General features: G+C 42.9%; 1 protein-coding gene across 4 annotated transcripts; it reads left to right on the top strand.

Moving 5' to 3' along the window:
• Positions 1–337: 337 nt before the first annotated feature.
• Znf18 (zinc finger protein 18) lies at positions 338–23,860 on the top strand. 4 transcript variants are annotated; one of them, XM_076936608.1, is made up of 10 exons: positions 339–536; positions 6,135–6,211; positions 6,883–7,373; positions 8,391–8,598; positions 8,974–9,065; positions 9,814–10,021; positions 10,397–10,488; positions 16,525–16,609; positions 17,420–17,533; positions 22,652–23,860. In XM_076936608.1, exons 3-10 carry the CDS (start codon positions 6,987–6,989, stop codon positions 23,578–23,580), a joined length of 2,115 nt encoding a protein of 704 aa, XP_076792723.1. In that variant the 5' UTR covers positions 339–536; positions 6,135–6,211; positions 6,883–6,986; the 3' UTR covers positions 23,581–23,860. The 4 variants fall into 4 exon arrangements, with proteins under 4 accessions (XP_034363737.1, XP_076792723.1, XP_034363735.1 ...); XM_034507844.2 differs by lacking the exon at positions 6,135–6,211 and having other exon boundaries at positions 17,423–17,533; XM_034507842.2 differs by lacking the exon at positions 6,135–6,211 and having other exon boundaries at positions 340–536.

Here is a 23,860-nt window from a genome sequence, read left to right as displayed (position 1 = left end):
GAGTCCCTTTCCTACTGATCAGTTTTTCAAGTACGAGCACATACCAAGCTCCCCCTCGCCCCCGCCGTGTTTCTTTGGAGTTGTCAATCTTTCTAACCACAGGGGAGGGACAGCACACGTCTCTATTCCAAAGCTGCCTTGTCTGTCTGTTACTGAAGACTGAGTACCTGGATTTGGACTGGAGGCTCTGTCAACTGTGTTTAGTGACACGAGGTGACAGCTGTGGCCCAGTGCAGGACGGTCTGAAAATGGGCGAAAAGGCTGTGGGCACAACCTGGGTTAGAAACCGGGATCCGGCCGGTGAGTGATGGTGGGATCTAGGAGCTAGCGGCCCAACGAGGGGAGGCGCCAGACGCGGGTCGTGAACTGGAGCACTTCTTGGGAAACCAATGGGAAAGCCGGCCTCAGGTAGTCCCTCACTCGCCCCGCCTCACCCCGCCCCTCGCTCCGCCCCGGCGCCGCGCGTCGCCGAGGCCGCGGAAGCGCGCAGCCGTCCAGCTTCCGGAAGTGCGCCGGGTCCGGCGGCGATAGCAGAGGTAAGCACGTCGGTTGGGCGGACCGGAGGGGTAGCCGACTCCTGGGGTCAAACCTGAATTCGCTCCAGCTCGCGCACTGCCGGGAGCGAGCTGCGTCGGGGACAGCGGTCTCGGCCCCGTGCCTGTCGCGCTCTTGGGTTCCTGTCGCGCTCGCGGGCGACAGGCGCGTGCGGGGGAGGGGACTCGGGGTGGAACGTAAAGTGGGCTCTTCCGGGTTGCTCGCCCCAGGAGAGGACGGTGCGGGGCTGGGCTCCGGTTGCACACTGCCGGGAGGCCAGCCACTAGTTTCTGGCCCTCGGCTGCTCCGTGCAAACCCCTAGAAGTCGGCTCTAGCTCTTCCTGGGCTTGAAGCGTTGCTGCTTGGGAGCCTTGGAGGAACCAGATCTGTCAACTTTTAATACTTTACAGGGCTGTCAGGAAGGTCAAGCAATAGCAGGAGCAAAGCCTACAGTGGCCTGATAAACAAAGGGGTACCTACATGTGAACCCTGTGTGTAAACTACGTGTGTATAGAAAAATGCTGACTTAGATGTGCATTTCACTTCGATTTCTTAAAGCGTCAGTAATACAGATATAATACAGATATACAGATATAATACAGATAGTCACGAATTTCTTCTGTGAGGAGTGAGAAGTAAATGCTCATCAGGGCACAAGTCCTCAAGTCTCCCTATACAGTAATTTAATTTTGAGTAAATGGACTCCTTGTCCAAATGCCTGGGTGGTAGCCAGCAGTTGGCTTTTACTGCACAGAACAAGTAGTATTAATATCATAAGATTTAAATATGTAAGATTTAGCGTTCCCAGAATAGAATTTCTTGAATATTCTCCAAATTAGTGTTAGGAACTAATTTTGACTAATCTTACAGATATAAATTTTGCCGACTGAAATTCTATTATTTTTGTAAAACTCAGGAAATAGTTCATTTAGATAGTGAAGGAGTTTTATATATTTCGTTTCTAGAAACAGAGCCTTCTTTTCAGAGTTTTCCTCCTGAGCCAGTGGTTCTCAACCTTCCTAATGCTGAGACCCTTTAATGCAGTCCCTTTCATGGTGGAGACTCCCAACCATCAACGAATTTTTATTGCTACTTCATAACTAATTTTGCTACTGTTATGAATTGTGATGTGAATATCTGTGTTTTCCCATGGTCTTAGGTGACTTTGTGAAAGGGTCTCAACTCATAGGTTTTGAGCTGCTGTTCAAAGCTCATAGTATTTGGGAAACTGTGATTTCGTGATCATTTTGTGTGAAACTGTATTGTAATTTCCATTGTGATGTCTTTATGACTACTGATTACTAATTTCTACAAGCTGGGATTTCCAGATCCCTTATTGGTGTTGATTTCTCATTTAATTACATTCTGTCCTGGCTGGTTTTATGTCAAATTGATTTCATCTGAATGGAGAGAACCTCAGCTGAAAAAAATGCCTCCTTAAGATCTGGCTGTAGGGCGTTTTCTTAATTAGTGATTGATGGGGAAGATATCCATGGCATTGTGGGTGATACAGTCCTGGGCTGGTGGTCTTGAGAGTTCTCTAAGAAAGCAGACTGAGGAAGCTGGGAGGAGCAAACCAGTAAGCAGCCCTCCTCCATGGCCTCTGCATCAGCTCCTGCCTTCAGGATCCTGCCCTGCTTGAGTTCCTGTCCTGACTTCCTCCAGTGATGGACCATGATGTAGAAGTGTAACCTGAATAAACCCTTTCCTCCCAGCTTGCTTTTGGTTATGGTGTTTCTTCATAGTAATAGTAACCCTAATTAGGATAGAATACTGTGGTTACAGAATACATATTTGAAGTTTCCAATTATATGAAATATGCACATCGTTTGTTTTCCTGAGTATTTCTTACGGACTTACTTAAGAATACTAGAGCTGTGGGGTTTAGCTTTGGTTGATACTAGAAGACAGGACAGCACCTCACTCCTGTAATATCAGCACTGGGGAGGCTGATGCATGCAGTACAATTACCTTGAGTTCCAGGCTAGCCTCAGCTACAGAGACACACCCTATCTCAAAGCAACAACAGCCCCAAATACGCACCACCCCCACACACGAACCAAATAATCAACAAAACATTGATACTAGGTGTGTATACACTTCTATTTCTAGATGATCTGACCCATCTGTTTTAATGACATGACATCTTTTTTTCTTTTTGTCAGTGTTATTATAGCCACACTGTTTATTATTGATGAGCCAACACATTTCTCAGAATGAAATGACACCCTCCCCCCTTTGTCTTTGTATTGGCTAATTTTATGTCAAGTTGGCACAAGCTATGGTCACTTGAGGGGTCCTCAGTTGAGAAATTGCTTCCATTAGGATAGGGCTGTAGGCAAACCTGTACAGCATTTTCTTAATTAGTAATGAGGGAGGGCCCAGCCCATTGTGAGTAGTGCAACACTTGGTGGTATTGGGTTCTTTAAGAAAGCAGGCTGAGCAAGGTAGTAAGCAGTCTTCCATGGTCTCTTCCTGCCTCCAGGTTCTTTCCTTGTTTGGGTTCTGTCCTAATTACTTTGGAAGATTAACTGTTAGATTAAAAATGTATATGAAACCCTTTCCCGGACAAGTTGCTTTTGTTCACAGTGTTTCTTCACAGCAGTAGAAAGTCTTAACAAGTCTTCTAGTCAGCTTGGCCAAATATATTAACGGAGTCATATCAGATTTCATATGCTTATACCATATACTATTTATACCATATACTAAGTGTGTCTTCCCCCATGCAATTTTAATATCTCTTATACTACTATTATCTGAAAACCTTAAATGACATCATTTTTTGGTTTATACATGAGTACACTTTTGCTCTCTTCAGACACACCAGAAGAGGGCGCCAGATCCCATTACAGATGGCTGTGAACTACCATGTGATTGCTGGGAATTGAACTCAGGTCCTCTAGAAGTCAGTGCTCTTAACTGCTGAGCCATTTCTCCAGCCCTGACATTTTTTATTTGTATATGTATGTGGATGTACACAGTGCACATGTGGTCAGAGCACAACTCGTGGAATTCACTTCTCTCCTTCTACTGTGGGGGTCCCAGAGATCGAATGCAGGTTGTCAGGCTTAGCAGCAAGTAACATGACCTGCTGAACCATTTCACCAGCCCTCATCTGCCTTTTATGGAAGTTATCAAATAAAAAAATATAGTATTTGTGATCACCAGACATTGACTATTTTTGCTTTTTTTTTTCTGAAGATAGAAGTTTTCTAGCAGTTGAAGGAATGAATGTCCTTTATTTTTGTAGTACATATTCACTGATGACAAATTTTCTGGGTTCTTTTTGAAAAATTTGTTTATGATGGTGGTTGAGTGTGCAGTGTGTGTGGTGTGTGTGTAGTGTGTACAGGTATGTGCATTGTATGTGGTGTGTTATGGTGTGTCTGTCTCTATATGTCTGTATATGTGTGTATGGTGTATGTGTGGGCATGCATGTGTCTGTGCAGTGTGTGTATGTATGTGTGTGCATGTGTGTCTCTGTGCATGTGGTATGTGTTTTAGTTTGTGTGGTGTGTGTGCATGTGTATGCATACTTTAAGGCACTGAACCCAGAGCCTCGTACATGCTAGGCTAGCATTCTGCCTAGCTCCTGTAAGCTGTGTATTTTAATTCTAATTGGTAAAGGATATTTATGCTGGACTTGGAGTTTTCTTCAAGCCCTGACAATGTTGAAGTTGGTTTTTGTTGACTGCTTCTTTTTCTTGCTGTAGACTCCTATTTTCCTATTTTTTCTGTGTATCTAGTAATCTCATATTGCATTCTGACTCTCACAGTGATGCATTAGTGATGCTGAAGACCAGTTATGTTCTTGAGGAATGTTGCTGTTTGTTGGAGCAGGCAATGAGGCTTTATCTTACACTTCAGTTAAGCAAATCGTTAGAAGGAGCAGGGTGCTTCCCCACAGCTTTCCACGTTGATGAAATGAAACTGCTATCTGTGGATCTGGTGTTTTGTTAGGGCAGGTGAGAGTGGGTCTTACTGGATGGAAAAAACTCTTTGGATTTTTGATACAGGGTTTCTCTGTTTAGCCCTGGTCATCCTGGAGTGATTATAAAAATTCCAGTGCCTCATTCCTGATTGGCCTTTTGTGTGTGTTCTGATCTTTGTTAAACCTTGGTGCTTTATCCTGGTGATAAGCAGCCCCCAGTCTGTACCAGGGCTTAGGGGACACCCCATACTGACATCTGTCCCCATTTGCAAAGTTTCTCCCTGCTGGATTCTTCAGAACAGAGTCAGTCCAACATCGTTCAGCTGTGCTCATGTTGCCGCAGCTTGTTGAAACCATTGTACTCCCTGTGAACTTAGCTTTGTGCACTGCAGTAGCTAGGTTGTCCTCACATAGCCACTGTGGGCTTACCTCACCAATCTCTCTGAGAACTGCATTCTCACTTGCTCCATGGAATACTTAAAACTGACTGTCTTACAAGCTTTCTCCAGTTTGGGAATTGGTTGTAGCTGGCCGACTAATTTGTATTGTTGCTTTTTTTTTTTTTTTTTTTTTTTTTTTTTTTTTTTTTTTGCCAGGGCCAGAAATGCAATTCTCCAAATATGTAATATTTTTTTACTTTAGTAATGTTACCTTAGTACCACTGAATACTACCTGTATATGTGGATGAAGTGTGTAGGCTCTTTAAAACAACAACAAAACCCCCAAAATAAAATGCATAAATTTAGAGAGGTCCTCTGAAAAACACATGGCATTAAGCTGTTCTTACCTCTCCTTTTTTGCATCCTTGAAAGAAAATTGCTCTGGTTGGTTTTTGAATGTTACACTTATCTTTCTTTCCCTCCCCCCATTTCTGTCCTCCTCCCTCTTGTCCTTCTAATTTATTATTATTGTGTATGTGTGTATGGTGTGTGTATATGTATATGTGTATATGGTGTGTGTATATGTATATGTGTATATGGTGTGTGTATATGTATATGTGTATGTGGTGTGTGTATATGTATATGTGTATATGGTGTGTGTATATGTATATGTGTATATGGTGTGTGTATATGTATATGTGTGTATGGTGTGTGTGTGTGTGCCCACATGTATCCCATTACTGTTATAGAGAAATGGTGATTGTTTTATCTTCCTTTATGATATTTTAAGGATCAGTTCAGTGACCCACTATTATGAGCACCTGTAATAAAGTCAGCTATTAACAGAATAAATGATCCTTTGAGAACACTTTAATGATAACTTTGGCACTTACTGCTTTCCTTTTCACTGCTTCATTTGCTGTCTTCTGAATCCTGATGCTGTGTTAGCTAGCTTTGTGTCGTTATACAAATACCTGAAATACACAAGTTTTAAGGAGAAGTTTGTTTTGGCTTATAGTTGGAAATGTAGGCTTCCGTCTATGGTTTCTTGGCCCTATTGCTTTAGCCCTGAGATAACATGGTATGCCGATATGGAAACATATTACCCTTTCAATATTAGCCTGTATTCCTAGGGCTCTTGTCCATCCATGTCTGTCTGTCTGTGTCTGTCTGTCTGTCTGTCTGGTCTATTTTGAGAAAGGGTCTCATGTATCCTAGATTGGCCTTGAACTCATGGTGTAACTGAGGATGACCTTGAACTACTGATTTTCTTTTTTCTACTTCCTAAGTGCTGGTATTGAAGTCATGAGTCACTGTGCCAATTTACAGATGCTAGGGGTTGAACCTAGGAATTTGCTCATATGAGGTAGGTACTATACTCTCTGAGCTCCATCCCCAATCCTGAATAACGTTATGTATGAGCTTACAGGTACAGAGATACAGAAGTATGTGTTTACTTGGAAACTCATAATGAAATGATTTTATGTGTGCATTTTTTTCTTTTTAAAAGTTTAAACATTTATTATTGAGTATGTGCGGCTACTCATGTGCACACTACAGTGTACGTGTGGAGGTCAGAGAACAACTTTTAGGAGTGGTTCTCTATTTCTGTGGGCTAAGGGGACCCAAGTTGTTAGGCTTAGATAACAAATGGTTTTATCTGCTGAGGTATCATGCCAACCTCTTATTTTTTTCTTTTTGAAATAGGGTCTTCCTACCTACCAGAGATATACCTTGAACTTGCTATATAGCCCAGGTTAGCCCCACACTCACCACCTTCTAAGTGCCAAGATTACAAGTGTGTGCATTCCTGCCTATATGGTATATTCCATTCTTCTGTAGAGTCTCTGGACATTGAATAACAATGGAGAATATAAATATGGGCAGGATAAAGCTGTACTTTGCTTTATACCTTCAAATTTACAACCTCTCAAAGTGGAATTATATACATGTTGAACAGTTACAGGCCTGCAGGCCTTTCAGGGGGAGCACACACGTGTGCTGTTTCTGACCATGTGTTGTATTGTTCATGTACAGCATTGGCTCTCATTCTTCATTCACCATCCTAGAAGACACAGTTCTCTCCAGAGACTGCTCCATCCTGGAAGCCCCTCATCCGAAAGGCCCTGTGAAACCAGACAATGCCCGTTGACTTGGGGCAGGCTCTGGGCCTGCTTCCTTTTCTGACCAGGGTTAAGGATGCCACATTCTCTGGATCAGATGCTACCCAGCCAAGAGAGCTTGCCAACCCTGAGACTGCTCGACAGCTTTTCAGGCAGTTTCGTTACCAGGTGATGTCTGGGCCCCAGGAGACCCTGAGACAACTCCGGAAGCTCTGTTTCCAGTGGCTGCAGCCGGAGGTTCACACCAAAGAGCAGATCCTCGAGATCCTCATGCTGGAGCAGTTCCTGACCATCCTCCCTGGGGAGATCCAGATGTGGGTGAGGAAACAGTGTCCCAGCAGTGGACAAGAGGCAGTGACCCTCGTGGAAAGCTTGAAGGGAGATCCCCAGAAACTGTGGCAATGGGTAAGCATACTATGAGGTTCCTCTGGGGCTTCTCTGGTTCATTGTCTTTTTTTTCTTGACAGTTCTTATGACCCCAAATATAGAGGATTCTCAAACCAATAACCAATCCTTCAGTTCTCTGATCCAATCTAAGTATCAGCAAGTCAGTCCAGTTCTGATAGCTATCTATACAGGACCAGAGCCCAGCCCCATAGAGCTGTTCTGGTACTTCAGATGCCACTCACAAATGCCATGTCTTAGCAAACTGGCTGTCCAGTTTGATGATCTGTGACCTATAGGACCCAGGAATATGCTTTTATTACTTTACCAGTTTATTATATAGAGTAAACCTCATAGGTAGCTAAGAGGGAGAGGGAGACAGACTGGCTGCTTCCCAGTCCTGCCCAGTGTGCCACTTTCTCAGAACCTCAGTGACTTCACCAACTGGCAGCTCTAGGAACCCCATTGTTTATATTTTCTTTTTTCTGGGGGTTGGTCTCACCATTCTGACATAGTTGCCTAACTCATTTGCCATCAGTGGTTGAATATCCCTCTCCTTTTCCTAGACCTAGGGGTGGGGTCAGCTGAGAGTTTTAAGCCTGGAATCCCATGGTTGCTTATTTTGGCAACTGGCCCCTTCCTGAATCTATTTAAGGGGCTTCGAGAGTTGGCTGCCCAGCAAGGATTTGGAGGTGGGTGAAAAGTCTGCATTATGCATATTCCTGTGCTAGGAGGTTCAAGGAGCTCTCCCCAGAATAGAACACCAAGACCACAGCATATGCTGCTTACATTGAATTTAATTGTTGGAGGCTGCCTAGGAGAACATAATATTAGTGGTATGATTTGACTGTCTCTCAGACTTGGTTCAGGCCTCAGTTTCTGGTCTGTTTTTTATGGGTTGAAAGGGGCCTTTCTTTTTCTCTGTCCAATAGCCATAAGACTATCTATCTCATGGTCTGTTGTTAGAAGGCCAGTTCCATTAACTTTGAGCAATCTTGACTCTGCATCCTTTGATAATTAGTGCTGTTTGTTGTCTAGATCAGCATCCAAGTTTTAGGACAGGAGATTCCATTCAAGAAGGAGAATTCAACACACTGCCATGGGGACAAGGTGGAGCCCTCACTGGAGGTGGAACCCATACTGGAAGTGGTACCTCAGGACCTGTCCCTTCAGAATTCATCCTCAGCACCTGGGGAGCTACTGAGCAATGGTGTGAAAGAGGAATCAGACATGGAGCCAGAATTAGGTGAGGGAACTAGGCAGTTATCTGTTGTGCTGTGTGGTAGTATCTAGGAGAAGTTTGGGGGCTGTGGTTAGTACTGCTCAGTGTGTGCTGAAACAGTATAATGCCCCTGGAAAGTGTGGGAATGGCAGATCTGTATTTTAAACCATTCATGATTGGGTCATACCATTTGGGTTTTGGTTCTTGGGAGGGAGCTGGGAGAAACATGGGTAAGACTGGAAGCTTGGAGTAGGGGTGGGAGTTGTTAGTAGGTAATCCTAAGTCTTGGAATTTGATTGACACTGCAAACTGTTCTAATTTGTGAAGAACTGCATGGTATCCCCGGGGAGTGGTTAAGGGAGACATTGGATTCTGAAAGCCTCCTATTCTTTGCCACAGCTCTGGCTGCTTCTCAGCTTCCTGCCAGACCTGAGGAGAGGCCTGTTAGAGACCAAGAGGTGGGAACTTCACTTCTCCCAGCACTGCAGGAGGTGAGTAAGGTCCTTAGCCTGTATCTCCTGGCCTAGGACTATTGGTGGAGACAGACTCAGAAGAGAAGCAGAGGTAGAGCATGGCTATATAGTAGTTGCAGTGGCTGCTTCCCTGTAAGAGTTGAGTCCCTGCTTCTCTGGCCAGTCATCTTGACAATGGATAACAGAACCTGGCCTCTGGGAAGAGGTGCAAGTTGCTACATATGGTACAAACTACGTATGGTACAAACTACATATGGTACAAACTACATATGGTAATTTCTGATTTTTTTTTTCATCACTTTGAGCCCATGCTAAGAAAGGGCTATTTTATTTCCTAGTATGAACTACCCATACAGGAGTCTGTTAGAAACTTGGAATGGTTATTTCTCATGTGTGACAGGTGAATTTCTTTCTCTGACATGATAGGAGTAATGTTGATAGATTGCACATACTCAAAACATATAGTTTAGTATGTTCTGGTGTATGTATGCAGCCCTACAAAACACAAGCACAATCAAGAATAAATATCTCTCTCACATTCACGTTTTAAGTTTTTCTTTAAAAACATCACATTTTAAGTTTTTCAGACCTGGTTCAGGCCTCAGTTTCTGGTCTGTTTTTTATGGGTTGAAAGGGGCCTTTCTTTTTCTCTGCCCAATAGCCATAAGACTATTTATCTCATGGTCTGTTGTAGAAGGCCAGTTCCATTAACTTTGAGCAATCTTGACTCTGCATCCTTGGATAATTAGTGCTGTTTGTTGTCCAGATCAGCATCCAAGTTTTAGGACAGGAGATTCCATTCAAGAAGGAGAATTCAACATACTGCCATGGGGACAAGGTGGAGCCCTCACTGGAGGTGGAACCCATGCTGGAAGTGGTACCTCAGGACCTGTCTCTTCAGAATTCATCCTCAGCACCTGGGGAGCTACTGAGCAATAGTGTGAAAGAGGAATCAGACATGGAGCCAGAATTAGGTGAGGGAACTAGGCAGTTATCTGTTGTGCTGTGTGGTAGTATCTAGGAGAAGTTTGGGGGCTGTGGTTAGTACTGCTCAGTGTGTGCTGAAACAGTATAATGCCCCTGGAAAGTGTGGGAATGGCAGATCTGTATTTTAAACCATTCATGATTGGGTCATACCATTTGGGTTTTGGTTCTTGGGAGGGAGCTGGGAGAAACATGGGTAAGACTGGAAGCTTGGAGTAGGGGTGGGAGTTGTTAGTAGGTAATCCTAAGTCTTGGAATTTGATTGACACTGCAAACTGTTCTAATTTGTGAAGAACTGCATGGTATCCCCGGGGAGTGGTTAAGGGAGACATTGGATTCTGAAAGCCTCCTATTCTTTGCCACAGCTCTGGCTGCTTCTCAGCTTCCTGCCAGACCTGAGGAGAGGCCTGTTAGAGACCAAGAGGTGGGAACTTCACTTCTCCCAGCACTGCAGGAGGTGAGTAAGGTCCTTAGCCTGTATCTCCTGGCCTAGGACTATTGGTGGAGACAGAAGAGAAGCAGAGGTAGAGCATGGCTATATAGTAGTTGCAGTGGCTGCTTCCCTGTAAGAGTTAAGTCCCTGCTTCTTTGGCCAGTCATCTTGACAATGGATAACAGAACCTGGCCTGTGGGAAGAGGTGCAAGTTGCTTTGCCCACATATGGTAGTTTCTGTTTTTCTGTTTGTTTGTTTGTTTGTTTGTTTTCATTACTTTGAGCCCATGTTAAGAAAGGGCTATTTTATTTCCTAGTATGAACTACCCATACAGGAGTCTGTTAGAAACTTGGAATGGTTATTTCTCATGTGTGACAGGTGAATTTCTTTCTCTGACATGATAGGAGTAATGTTGATAGATTGCACATACTCAAAACATATAGTTTAGTATGTTCTGGTGTATGTATGCAGCCGTACAAAACACAAGCACAATCAAGAATAAATATCTCTCTCACATTCATGTTTTAAGTTTTTCTTTAAAAGGTTTTTTTTTTTTTTTTTTTTTTTTTTAATTATTTTTATGAGTTGTTTTGTTTGGTATGTGCCAGGTGCCTATGGTGCCCATGGAGGCCAGAAGAGGCTAGATCCCCAGGAACTGGAGTTACTGATGGTTGTGTATTATTATGTGCATGCTAGGAATTGAACCCTTCCTAGCATGGAAGAGCATACAGTGCCCTTAACTGCTGAGCTGTCTGTGCAGCCCCTCTCTTACTGTTTGAGTTCTTGTCTCCCCTCATTGCAGTACCCCAGCCATTCTGAGACACCTACTAACTACCTTCTGTTAACACACATTAGAATTTTCTAGAATTTTATGTAAAATGGAATTTTATGAAAAAACTCATATTCCTTTTCTCTACGTATAATGTATTATTTCCTCTGTTTTTAAAATGTCTTCTTGCTGGGTTTTTGTTGTCCATCTACCTAGATTTCAAGAAGTTGCTGGGTTATCTTTGTTTTTATAAATATTCTCGGGATACAGTTATTTGGACAAAGTTTGTTCTGTTTTGCTCAGATGTCTCAGGTGTGTGTGTGTGTGTGTGTGTGTGTGTGTGTGTGTGTGTGATTTCAAGATGTCTGACACTGTACACCCTATATATATACAGTGGGGCTTTCCTATCAGTCCTCTGATAAAAATTAATTTGTAAGTTATGAAAGGGGAGCGATTAACATTGACGTCTAATAATGGAGTAATTCTAGTGGCTCTCTGTAATGAGAGGTACATGAGTGTGGAGCCTGCGTCAGTGTGTCTTACCCTGTAACGCTGTACTCACCCTTTATGTGCTGCTGTCAGATGAGAAGGAGTCAAGTGGATAATAGAACTCTCACCCACTGTGGCTGTAACTTTTGCAGTTCATGGTGTGACAGCAAAACTAGTACTAATGTTTTCCAGTTTTCACCATTTTATGAGTAGAAGACTTGTTCTTACTGCAGAACTCAGCAACTTCTGTGTATGGCTGTTGGCTGTTTCCTTAGTGAGTAGAGAATGTTTTCATTTTCTACTCAGTAAGTACTTCATGGCTTCTCTCGGGCATGGCCACCATCTCTCTCACTCCAGGGCTTCTCTTAAGTAAAATAAGGGCTAGTTGAACAGAAGCACGGATTGTGCAACTGTGGGTCTAACAGCAAACAGTTGCTAAACAATAAGTGTGTGGGCAGTATATGCAGGGTGGATGACTGGTGGGCAGTGTGTGCAGGGTGGATGACTGGTGGGCAGTGTGTGCAGGGTGGATGACTGGTGGGCAGTGTGTGCAGGGTGGATGACTGGTGGGCAGTGTGTGCAGAGGGATGCTCTGGTGGGCAGTGTGTGCAGGGGGATGCTCTGGTGGGCAGTGTGTGCAGGGTGGATGACTGGTAGGCAGTGTGTGCAGGGTGGATGACTGGTGGGCAGTGTGTGCAGGGTGGATGACTGGTGGGCAGTGTGTGCAGGGTGGATGTGCTGGCTAAATTGATGATTCACATCCTGTTTGGAATTATGTCATCCACTCTGAATGATGCACAGTTGGTGGGTGTGGTGGCACACCTGTATTTCTAACACTTTAAAAAATGAAGTGGTATGTGTTGTAGATTCAAGGCCAACTGAGACTACAAAGTGAGTTTCAGGCCACCGTGAACTGTACTGAAGACAGTGTCTTAAAAAACAAGCAGACAGATTATAAATGAAAAGATAGTATACAATTTAATTTGATGCTGTCAGTCTTCAGTTGACAGTGGGTAACTGAAACCAGAGATGTGAAAATAGAGATGGGAAGGATTGTGGTTGAGCACCAGAGAAGCCTGCTGCCCAGGGTTCCTTTGAAAACTGTCCACTGATTTCCTTTTCTTTACTGGCAGTTTCATCCTGTGTATTTACTTTCTGCAGGTCTTTGTAAATTCTGGGTGTTATTCTTTGTAGGAAGTGTGGCTGATAAAGATTTTCTCCCATCCTGGGGATTGCGTGTTCTGCTGCTTGTTTCCTGTGCAATGCAGAGCGTTTTGATTTTCATGTGGTCTGTCTGTTGACACTTGCTCCTTGTTTGTTTCTGACTGTTCCTGTTTGGCAGTGTCCTATTCAGAAAGTTCTTGCCTACTCCAGTGTCTGAAGAGTAGTTCCTGTGGTTTCTTCTAGAAGTTTCAGCACTTAAGGTTTTAAATTAAGGTCTTTGGTTGATTTTTTAGTTGATTTTTGTACAAGGTGAAAGATAAGAATTTAATTTCACCCTTAGGTAGATAACTGGTTTTGCCATCACCATTTATTGAACAGCTATCTTTTTTCCAATGTAACTTTTGGCCCCTGTGGTAAAAAATTAGGTGTACATAGCTTTGTCATCTTTTAGGTCCGGTAGACCTATGCTACTGGTGCTAGTTTTATCATAAAACCAAGCTGTCTCTTACTTTATCAAAGGACTATTGCTGCTGGAGTATGTAGGAACAGTCCAGAGAATTGGTTAATATGTTTAAATAGTACAGATATCAACCATTACCTGTTCTGGATAATTTGAAAGATCAAGGTTGAACATGGTGACACTTGCCTGTAGTTCTAGCACACAGAAGGCTGAGGCAGCAGTGTTAGAATTTCAGGCCAGTCACAAAATAAAGAACAAATATTCAAAATGCTTAGCATCACTGTTCATTATTGATGATTACATACACATACACAGTGTCTGTATTAGGTAATCAGTGACTATACACACAGAGTATTTGTATTAGCCAACTGGTGACATACACACTTACAGTTCCTGTGTTAGCCGATTGGCAACTATAAATATGCACAGTGCCTGTATTACCTAATAGGTGACTATACTTATTCTCTCTCTCTCTCTCTCTCTCTCTCTCTCTCTCTCTCTCTCTCTCTCTCTTTCTCGCTCACTCTCACATACACAATGCCTATAATGGCTGAATGGTGACTACACACACACACACACAGTGCCTGTAATGGCTGAATGGTGACTACACACACACACACAGTGCCTCTAATGGTTGAATGGTGACTACACACACCACACACAGTGCCTGTATTACCTGATTGGTGACTACACACACACAGTGCCTCTAATGGCTGAATGGTGACTACACACACACACACACAGAGTGCCTGTAATGGCTGAATGGTGACTACACACACACACACAGTGCCTCTAATGGTTGAATGGTGACTACACACACCACACACAGTGCCTGAATTACCTGATTGGTGACTACACACACACACACACACACACACACACACAGTGCCTCTAATGGCTGAATGGTGACTACACACACACACACACACAGTGCCTGTAATGGCTAAATGGTGACTACACACACACACACACACACACACAGTGCCTGTAATGGCTGAATGGTGACTACACACACCACACACAGTGCCTGTATTACCTGATTGGTGACTACACACACACACATACAGTGCCTGTATTACCTGATTGGTGACTACACACACACACACACAGTGCCTGTATTACCTGATTGGTGACTACACACACACACACACACACACACTCTCACACTGACACGCACAGTGCCTGTAATGGCTGAATGGTGACCACACACACACACACACATACACACATACACACATACACAGTGCCCTTATTAGCTGATTGGCAATTATACACATGTACAGTGCCTGTATTAGCTGATTGGTGACTATATACATATACTGTATTAGTTGACAACTGCCTACCAACCACTAAAGTAAGTCATCTTTATATATCCCAATAACCACCAACCCCAACCAATATCAGCCTTAGCAAATTCTTCATATTTAATGGACTCCTTTGAAAACTTAAGGGAAATTTAAGACTGTAGGTCTTGTCTATAAATTTGAAGTTTTGCTAATCATGTCAGATTGCAGAGGGAATGTGATTACTCTTACATAGTATGTCATTATCAGAAACTATGACTGGGTAGAGTGCCCCTACTCTATTTCAGTTGAAGATGGCCATAGTTTATAAGCCCACAAGATGGTGCTCTTTCCACATGGGAACAAGATTTTCCATCAGAGCACACAATGGACTTTGGGACTTTCAAAGGGAAAGGTAATGGCTGTTGGTATCCTGCACCTATACTAGGGATTACATTCAGGCCTCGGCTTCTTGGCAGTTCTGGAGTGTTGCTTTCAGCCATGGGTGCAGTGTTCAGTGACTCTGGGCCATCAGTTGGCTGCTGGTGATGTTGGAGCTTCCAGTGCTTGCACTCTCTTGCTTGTCACTTCACTTAGCAGCAGCTGTTGGTGGTGCCATGGAGAATGTCCAGTGTCCAGCAAAGCTGCCATTCTGTCAGAATCTTGCGTGGCGTCCTTTTCCCTGACAGCTCTCAAATGAAGGTCTTGGGGGTTCTAACTGAGGACTCCTGTATTTAGCAATATTTACTCAGACTGGCTGTTTCCAGGGGTTTCATTCATGGAACAGTAACAAAATAATAAGTTTACATTTGACTTTGTATTTGGAATATAGTTAAGAATATTGAGAGAACTTTTGAGCATTCTGATGTTTTTCATACCAAAAATTCCACACCCTCCTCCCCCTCAGTCTGCTAATTCCAGACTTTCTCTTTCCTGGAGACATTGCTGACACTAGGTGGCAGACTTGCTTTAGAACTCAGGGTGAGAAGCTTGTGGTGTCCTGTTGTTACAGTGATGCTTACATTACTTCTTTCAAACTTCCCAACAAGTTTAGTGGGAACTGCCAGCAGGTGGGGACCAAGACTCCAAAAGGTTAAGTAACTTGCCCAAGACCACACAGTAGAAAGCGGCCAGTCTGGGACTTGGGGTCTAGTATATACAACTCCACATAGTGCTGCCAATTACTCTGGATTGCTAGTGTCAGCTTCTCGTGGGGAGGCTGAAAGTTCATTTTGAAAAGTAATGTGTTTGAGGTGAGTGGCCTTTCCTGGTTTGGGTCTTCAGCCTACTGTTAAAGAGGAGAAAGGCTACTTTGTCTAATGGGGAGCACCTTGCTCAGGAGCACTGCGAGTGAAACCAGCTTTATGGTAGGAGGCCTGTGAACCGTTGAGGGACTCTAGATGTATGCAGTTGTGACACCTGATGCTTTGTTTCAGAATCAGGGGTTACAGCTGTTAACTCTTCCTACCTTTTCACTCATTTACAATTGCCTTTCTCACTAATTTCCCTTTTAATGTCTTTCCTTTCTCTTGGATTTCTAGGTTTCTAATAGTGGGGATAGCAGGCACCCAGAGTCAAAAGAGCTGCAGCTCTTGTAAGAGATGAGATCGAGGGTCAGGGTGTGTGGTGTTATGCATCATAGAACCAAACCAAACCAAACCCCAGAAGTACGCCCCTAATGTTTTATAAACTGGTTAAGAAATGGGGATCTGAAGCCTGTCATCCTCCCATTGCCCTCTTTGTCTTTGACAGAGGACTCACTTGTTCCAGTGAGTTCTTGGGTATCTTACTGACCAATATCCACAGTGGATTCCTTCCTCTCAGCTTTCTGTGGTTTGGGAAGCAGGTTTAAGCACCTTCACTGGAATGATAGTTGTGTGTGTTTTCCCCCCAGGAGCAGTGGAGACACCTGGATTCTACTCAGAAGGAACAGTACTGGGATCTCATGCTGGAGACCTATGGGAAAATGGTTTCAGGAGGTGAGGGCATGGGTCCACTTGATGGGAGGAGATGAAAAGACTAAGAAACTGTTGAGTATTTTGTGCGCATACTTAGAGACACCTGTGGCAGGTGTGTGTAGAGGGAGTCATTGGTGCTCCTATAGGACGTTGATGAGTTAGTAATAGCAGGTATATAAATAAGAATGTTCCATTATTGAAAGTGTTCCGTTCTTCAGGAACTATGTGATTGTGTTAACTATAGTAATACTTTTAATTTATGAAACAAATTAAATGGTCATGGTGATGCTATTCCCCACCCTCCACCCCTTCTTTTTCCCTTTTTGAAACAGGGTCTCATAGGTAGCCCTGGTTAACCTGGAACTTACTATTATAGACCAGGCTGCCCTTGATCTTACAGAGATCCACCTGCCTTTGCTTCCTGAGTGCTGGGATTAAAGGCATATGCCACCATGCCCACCTATAGCATTCCCTCTTTAAAGATGCTAGAAATGAGCATCAGATCAAGGACTTGCTCAGTCTTCCACAGCTCCCAGGGGCTGAGTTAAGGTGGATGCAATTGTTCCTGGCTTTGGATTTATAATTCTTTTCCTACTAAACTGAACTGTCTTAAAAATGGTAAGAGTCCCTGTCTTGATGTTTGCACCAGCCCGCCAGTGGTCCCCAGGTCCTTGTCACCTGTCTAGATTCTTGTTTTCATGGCATTAATCATATGTCCTTATCATCTAGTTCTCTGGTGAGTGTATGTAAGTGACTCCATGTCTGGGATTCTCCTTTGCGTTCCCAGACATCACTGTTCATTTAAGCCCACAAAACTTCTCTCTCTCTCAGTAGCAGGCATTTCCAACTCCAAACCTGACCTGACTAACTTAGCAAAATATGGGGAAGAACTAGTGGGGCTAAACCTTCACGGCGCTGAGAAGATGGCAAGACCTACCTGCAAAGGTCAGTAATGTCATGGTCTCTAGCCATGTCTGACCTCTGCAGATCAAACTGCAGGTGGCGGGTAAAGTAGTTATTACACCAGACTACCTGCAGTTGCTGGCTGCAGGGCTGTTGATATATTTATTTAGCCATGAATGAAAGAGCACATGTTGGATATTCTGTCAGTCAGGTCTATTGTGACAGTTTTCCTTCTCAGAGAGAACTAATATTCAGACAACATGAGGCCAATATAGGTATTAACATTTTCTCAGAAAGCTTCATGTAATAGCCATTACATCAGCAAAGAAATTCAGGGAAAATACTTTTTTGGATTTGTAAAAAAATATTTTAATTTTATTAATGTGTGTTTATGATGTGTGTGTAGGGGCATTCTGTGCCATTACGTGTATATAGAGGCCAGAGGATAGCTCTATGGAGCCTTCTTCCCACCATTATGTGGGTTCTGGAGATCAGAGTCAGGTCATCAGGCTTGTATAGAAAGCACTGCTATCCACTGAACTATCTTACTGGCCCCAAACTAAACTTTTCTTAACCTGATCATAATCAGTACTAAGCACCTAACAGAAGAATGTCTTGTTTAGCCTCTGTGTGCCTGGACTTCATTAAACAGCAGCATCAGCTGATGCTCAACATGCTTCAAGACTGGGAATAACTCGGAACCCCTTTGCCTTGGGTGTCCTTTCTAAAACACATCAACCATAGAAAACATAACAGCTCACTCACATGTGTACACACATGCCCGTGTACACATGTATTGAATTCTAGAATCTTGGAGAAGGAAAAGGACTCAAATTATTCTTTCCCTAATGGAGTCTAATCATTTTCCTGTTAATGTATTACAGAGAGTAAGAGTTGATAGATGTAGCTTTATTATCAAATTTTTTTTTTTTTTGTGCTGGGAGTCAAGTCAGATTTTATATGTTCAAAGCACACATTATACCCAGTTCTGACTTTAATTTGAAGCAGTATATTTACCATTTCACAAGAGTTCCTTTGGAGCAATCAATTTCACACTATGTCATGTCATCAGGAAAGAGTGGTGAGCAGAGTTGGAAGAAGATACTTCATGAGTGTTACCTAGGAAACCAACCTGGGAAGAGCAGGGCTATCTGGTTCGCCTAGTAGGATTTGAATTTTTAAAAATTTCGTGTATGGGTATTTTTCTGCATATATTTGTGTACCACATGTATGCATGGTGTTCAAGAAGGCCAGAAAAGCCATCAGACTCCCTAGAACTAGAGTTGTAGACAGTTAATGAGTTCCCACATGGGTGCTGAGAACAGAACCCAAGTCCTCTGCAAGAACAGTAAGTGCTCTTATCCACTGAGCCTATTATTATTATTACTGTTATTATTACTATTATTATTATAGAGATGATGTTTTTGGCATATTTACATTTCCAGTAAAAATGAGTAAAGGACAGAGCTTGCCTATACGTTGTAGCAGTGGAGTTTTATTTTCGATATTCAGCTCACTGTATCCCAGCTGTTTCTGTTTTGTTTGGGGTTTTGTTGTTTTTTTCCCCATCCATCCTTCTTGCTGACTTGGCCCCATTAGATTCTGCCTTGTATAGCCTGTCTTTATAGCTAGAGATAGAATTGAGAGAAAGGGTATTAGAAGTAATTGTGGGATGATTAATTTGGTAGTGATGAGGACAGATGGGAAGAGAACACTTGGAGAGAGAAGCCTGTGCAGGACCTAGTAGGGGGTCCAGGTTTATAGGAAGAGAGACTGAACTGAGGCAGAAGCTACAGCACCAAGATAAGAAAGGACCAGTTGGAAAACTCAGTGGTTGGGCAGACTGCCAGATGTGTAGTAAGGTCAAGTGCAGAAGTCATGAGAGAGAGATGCTGTTTCTTTGACCATACGGAAGGACAGTTCAGAGTAAAAGCGGATCAGCAGGATCAGCCTCTGTGTCTGTAGTCAGAGTACCCAGGGATTAAAACAACAGCAAAAAGTAAAACAAAACCCCTAAACCAGTTATGTGATTCCTAAGTACATATCTTAACAGCAAAGAATAGTGAGCAAAGTTGGAAGATCCTTCGTGAAGCAGGAGGCTCTCAGGTTCACTTCTAGTGAAGGAGGTAGCCAGGAATCCATGGGCAGGAACTGCTTCTCTGTGCAGGGATGTAAGGGAGGTACTGGAGAACTTTGCCTGTGTTGCTTAACAAAATAAGTTAGAAATCAGTTTTTAAAAGATAATTTGCAAAGTATACACAAAGAACAAAACACAAGTGGATATTTTATTTGCATCCTGTTGGATTGGAAACATTTTTGTAAGCATAGAGGTGATAAAAGAAACTTTGAGGAAAAGAATAACAGACTTATAATTTGTTTATAAAGTAAAAAAAAATCTATACATAAGAATAACTCAACAAAATCACTGCAACTAAATTGGTGTAAAACATTTTTGTGAACTTGATACATAAATGATGGTATGTTTTATTTTTCTTAAAATAGAGAAAGATAAAGCAAGTTGATGAGAACAAATTACTTTTTACAGTAAAATTTGGACAGCAGTCTTGGAGTATAAAAAGTAGCTCCCAGATGTGTGAGGAAAAAGATTTATCCTTTTATCACTGAGGAATTAACATTTAAAATAACAAAAATCCATTTTTCACTGCTCTAAATAGCATATGTAAAGAAAGCATTCAGTACTCAACTATTAGCACCCGCCCATTCCTCCTGCGTAACAACACACACAGCAGAGGATGGGAGAGCCCCTCCGAGAGCGAGGTTGCCAGTGGGTGCTAAGAACTGCAGGCGGGAGGGATGGCGCAGTGGTTTAGGATTCTTACTGCTCATGTAGAGGAGCTGGGTTTGGTTCCCAAGATGTACGTAACATCTCAGAACCATCTGTAACTCCAGTCTCAGGGATCCAACACCCTCTTCTCACCTCCAGAGGCTCCTGTGCATGTGTGGTGCTCATATACACACTCAGGCACACACACATACAGTAAATCTAAGAACAATTTAAAACCAAAACAAAATCATAATGTTCAAGCCATTAGGTATTGCAGTTGTGCTCTGAGGAATTCCTTTAAGGCATTGATCAGAAAGTGGGTAAACACTTATAAAGAGAATTGTTTATTACAGTGGTATTTATCGTAGTAAATACATGATTAAGGGCATAGGTTTCCACAGTGGGGAAATTCTAAATTTACGATATATTTATTATAATTTTCATGGTGGCTGTTACTTGGCTCTTCTTCAAAGACAATAGACAGCACTTTACCCTCTGAGTGGGCTATGTCTTGGCACTCAGAGAACAAACATGTTCAGTTCTAGCTCTCTGATAGGTGTGTAGGCCTGGCAGACCATTGGTAAGGTGAGAATAAAAAAGAGAGAAGAAAACAACCTCTTGTTTACTTTTGTTTAGTTTGGCTTAAATTTTTGAGGCAGATTCTTACATAGAGCTGCTGGCCTTGAACCTGCTCTGTAGCTCAGGATTGATTACTTTCTAAAAGATGGATCTTATTGTGTTCCCTGAACTGTCCTTGATCTTGGAATTTTCTTGCCTCACCTTCCCACTCAGGGATCCTAGGTTTATGATACTATGCATGGCACTGAATAGATTCTTAGATTTATAAGGATAAAGTAATTTTTAAAAATTTAAATAAACCTTCCAACTAAAATAAAAAAATAAAATCTTTACCAGATGCTTCATAAATAATAATCAGAAGCCTGCATTATGAGAAAAAGCATAATTACCTACACAAGTTAATAAAACATGTATAGCTAGGTGTGGTGTCCAGTACTTGAATTCCTAGCTACCCCAGAGGCTGAGCAGGAGTATCACCTGAGCCTAAGGGTTTGAGGATAGCCTGGGCAACATAGCAAAACCAAAAACACTTACATAAAACATACATAATTAGCAAAGCACATAGAACTGCTCTAGTTAACTAGTGTGGCACAATATAGCCTTATTGCATTGAGCCTACAATAAAATTATGAATACAATAAAACATTAGTAAAGTTCATTAACTACATTTTAGATTTCTTGGTCAGGCGGTAATGGTGCATGCCTTTAATCCCAGCACTTAGGAGGCAGAGGCATGTAGACCTCTGTGAATTCAAGGCCAGTATGGTCTACAGACCTAGTTCTAGGACAGCCAGGATAACACAGAGAAAACCTGTCTCAACACGCACCCCCCCCCAAAGAATTTAGGTTTCTTCTATGAGAATTCATGTTAAATATTAAATAGACCAGGGTCAATATTTACTGTATAAATGCTATGTAGCCAGATATAGAACTGTGTTCAATATGACATCACTTTTCTATAAAAGTAGGTTATACATATGTGCATGCAAATGAAATTAGACTGGAAGTCCAGACACCGTGGTAGCACACACCTTTAATCCAGCACTGGGGGGCAGAGGCAGGCAGATCTCTTGGAGTCTGAGGCCAGTCTGGCTGATGAAAGTTCCAGGCTAGCCAGGGCCACATAGTGAGCCAGTATCATCTATATCGTCATATTTGGTAATGCTGTTGGGGTTGATTTGAGATTCTTACATGTGCTTATTTTCTCTTCCTAAATTCTTACTGTGTTTCTCTTTTATATATAATCAAATGAAAATCTTCGGGCTGGAGGGATGACTCAGCAGTTGAGAGCATGCATGCTCTTCTTGCAGAGGACCTGAGTTTGGTTCCCAGCACACGTCAGGTAGCTCACAGATGTCTGTGACTCTAGCTCCTCTGTGGGTACCTGCACTCATGTATGTATATACACAAACATACTTACACATAATTACAGATAATAAAAATAAACCTTAGAAAGAAAACCAACCATCTTAACAAGCACTGATTGTATATAATGTTTGGTGTTTTTGGCCCTTAAGTGCATAGTTTGCTTGTGGAGGGATCAGAAAAGCTCATTAGAAGAAGCCTGTGTTCTTCAGAATGAATGGCTCGACTTCAGAGCCAATTGATTTAGTCTTGAATCAAGCACAGGTAGAGTGAGTCTGGAGTGTTGAGGCACCTGGGTGATGGTTTTCTTCCACATTTATTGATGCCCTTTCAGTAAAAAGAGGCATGGTGCTTGCCTGGTACCATCTCTGCATCAGCTGGATAACAGGGCATAGCAGTTACTACCATTTAAACCTTCTTTTTCCTTTCAGAAGACAGACAAGAAAATGACAAAGAGAACCTAAACTTGGAAAATCACAGGGACCAGGGATGTCTGGATGTTTTCTATCAGGCATCAGGTGAGGCTCCACCACAGACTGCCTTGAGTGATTTCTTTGGTGAGAGTGAGCCACATCATTTTGGAGGAGAGAGTGTCCCCGAGGCTCTGGAAACCCTTCAGGGTGAGGGAACTGGGGCACACCTCTTTCCTCAGGAAAGGGCCTCTGGGAAGCAGCTGGGTCAGCACATACAGAGCTCATCCTCGGGAGAGCTGTCTGCCTTGTGGCTAGAGGAGAAGAGAGAGGCCTCTCAGAAGGGACAGGCCAGAGCCCCCATGGCCCAGAAACTGCCCACCTGCAGAGAATGTGGAAAAACCTTCTATAGGAATTCACAGCTTGTTTTTCACCGAAGGACTCATACAGGAGAGACATACTTTCATTGCCGCATTTGCAAAAAAGCCTTTCTACGGAGCTCAGACTTTGTGAAACATCAGAGAACTCACACAGGAGAGAAGCCCTGTAAATGTGATTACTGTGGGAAAGGCTTTAGTGACTTCTCAGGCTTGCGCCACCATGAGAAAATCCACACAGGAGAGAAACCCTATAAATGCCCCCTCTGTGAGAAAAGCTTTATTCAGAGGTCAAACTTCAATAGACATCAAAGGGTTCATACAGGTGAGAAACCTTATAAATGTACCCGCTGTGGCAAGCTGTTCAGCTGGAGCTCCAGCCTTGACAAGCATCAGAGATCACACTTGGGGAAGGAAGCCCCGCCTGTAACCACGCCCCCAGGCCCTGCAGTCCATTGCAACCCTGCTCAGCTCTGCCCAGAGGAACTTCGACCAGAACCAACCTCCTCCTCTTTGTGTGTTGGAGGGAGAGGAACCGGGCACTGTTTTGATGTGGAGGGGGTGTTATTTTGAGTTGAGTTTATTTTTTTCCTTTTGCACAAGGAAAAGCCACTTTTTGTTTCAGCTGGCCTCGTATTTTGGGCCCCTTGGGAAAGACATGCAGTGTAGATAATGGCCTTAGTAGCTCTCTCCCATGAGCCTGGTGGGCTCCTAGAGCAGGCTGTCTGTCACAGAAGGGAGGTAGCGAGGCCTGCGAGTGCATGCCATCTTTGTCAGACTGGTGACAAAGTTTCTGTTTAACTGTCCCTTATTTGAAATAAACTGAGCTGAGTTGGTCTCTCTCTTCCTTGTG

This window comes from Arvicanthis niloticus, chromosome 6, assembly GCF_011762505.2.
Source record: "Arvicanthis niloticus isolate mArvNil1 chromosome 6, mArvNil1.pat.X, whole genome shotgun sequence".
Taxonomy (NCBI): domain Eukaryota; kingdom Metazoa; phylum Chordata; class Mammalia; order Rodentia; family Muridae; genus Arvicanthis; species Arvicanthis niloticus.
Note: the sequence above shows the minus strand (reverse complement) of the source record. Positions and strands in the feature narration are given on the sequence as shown.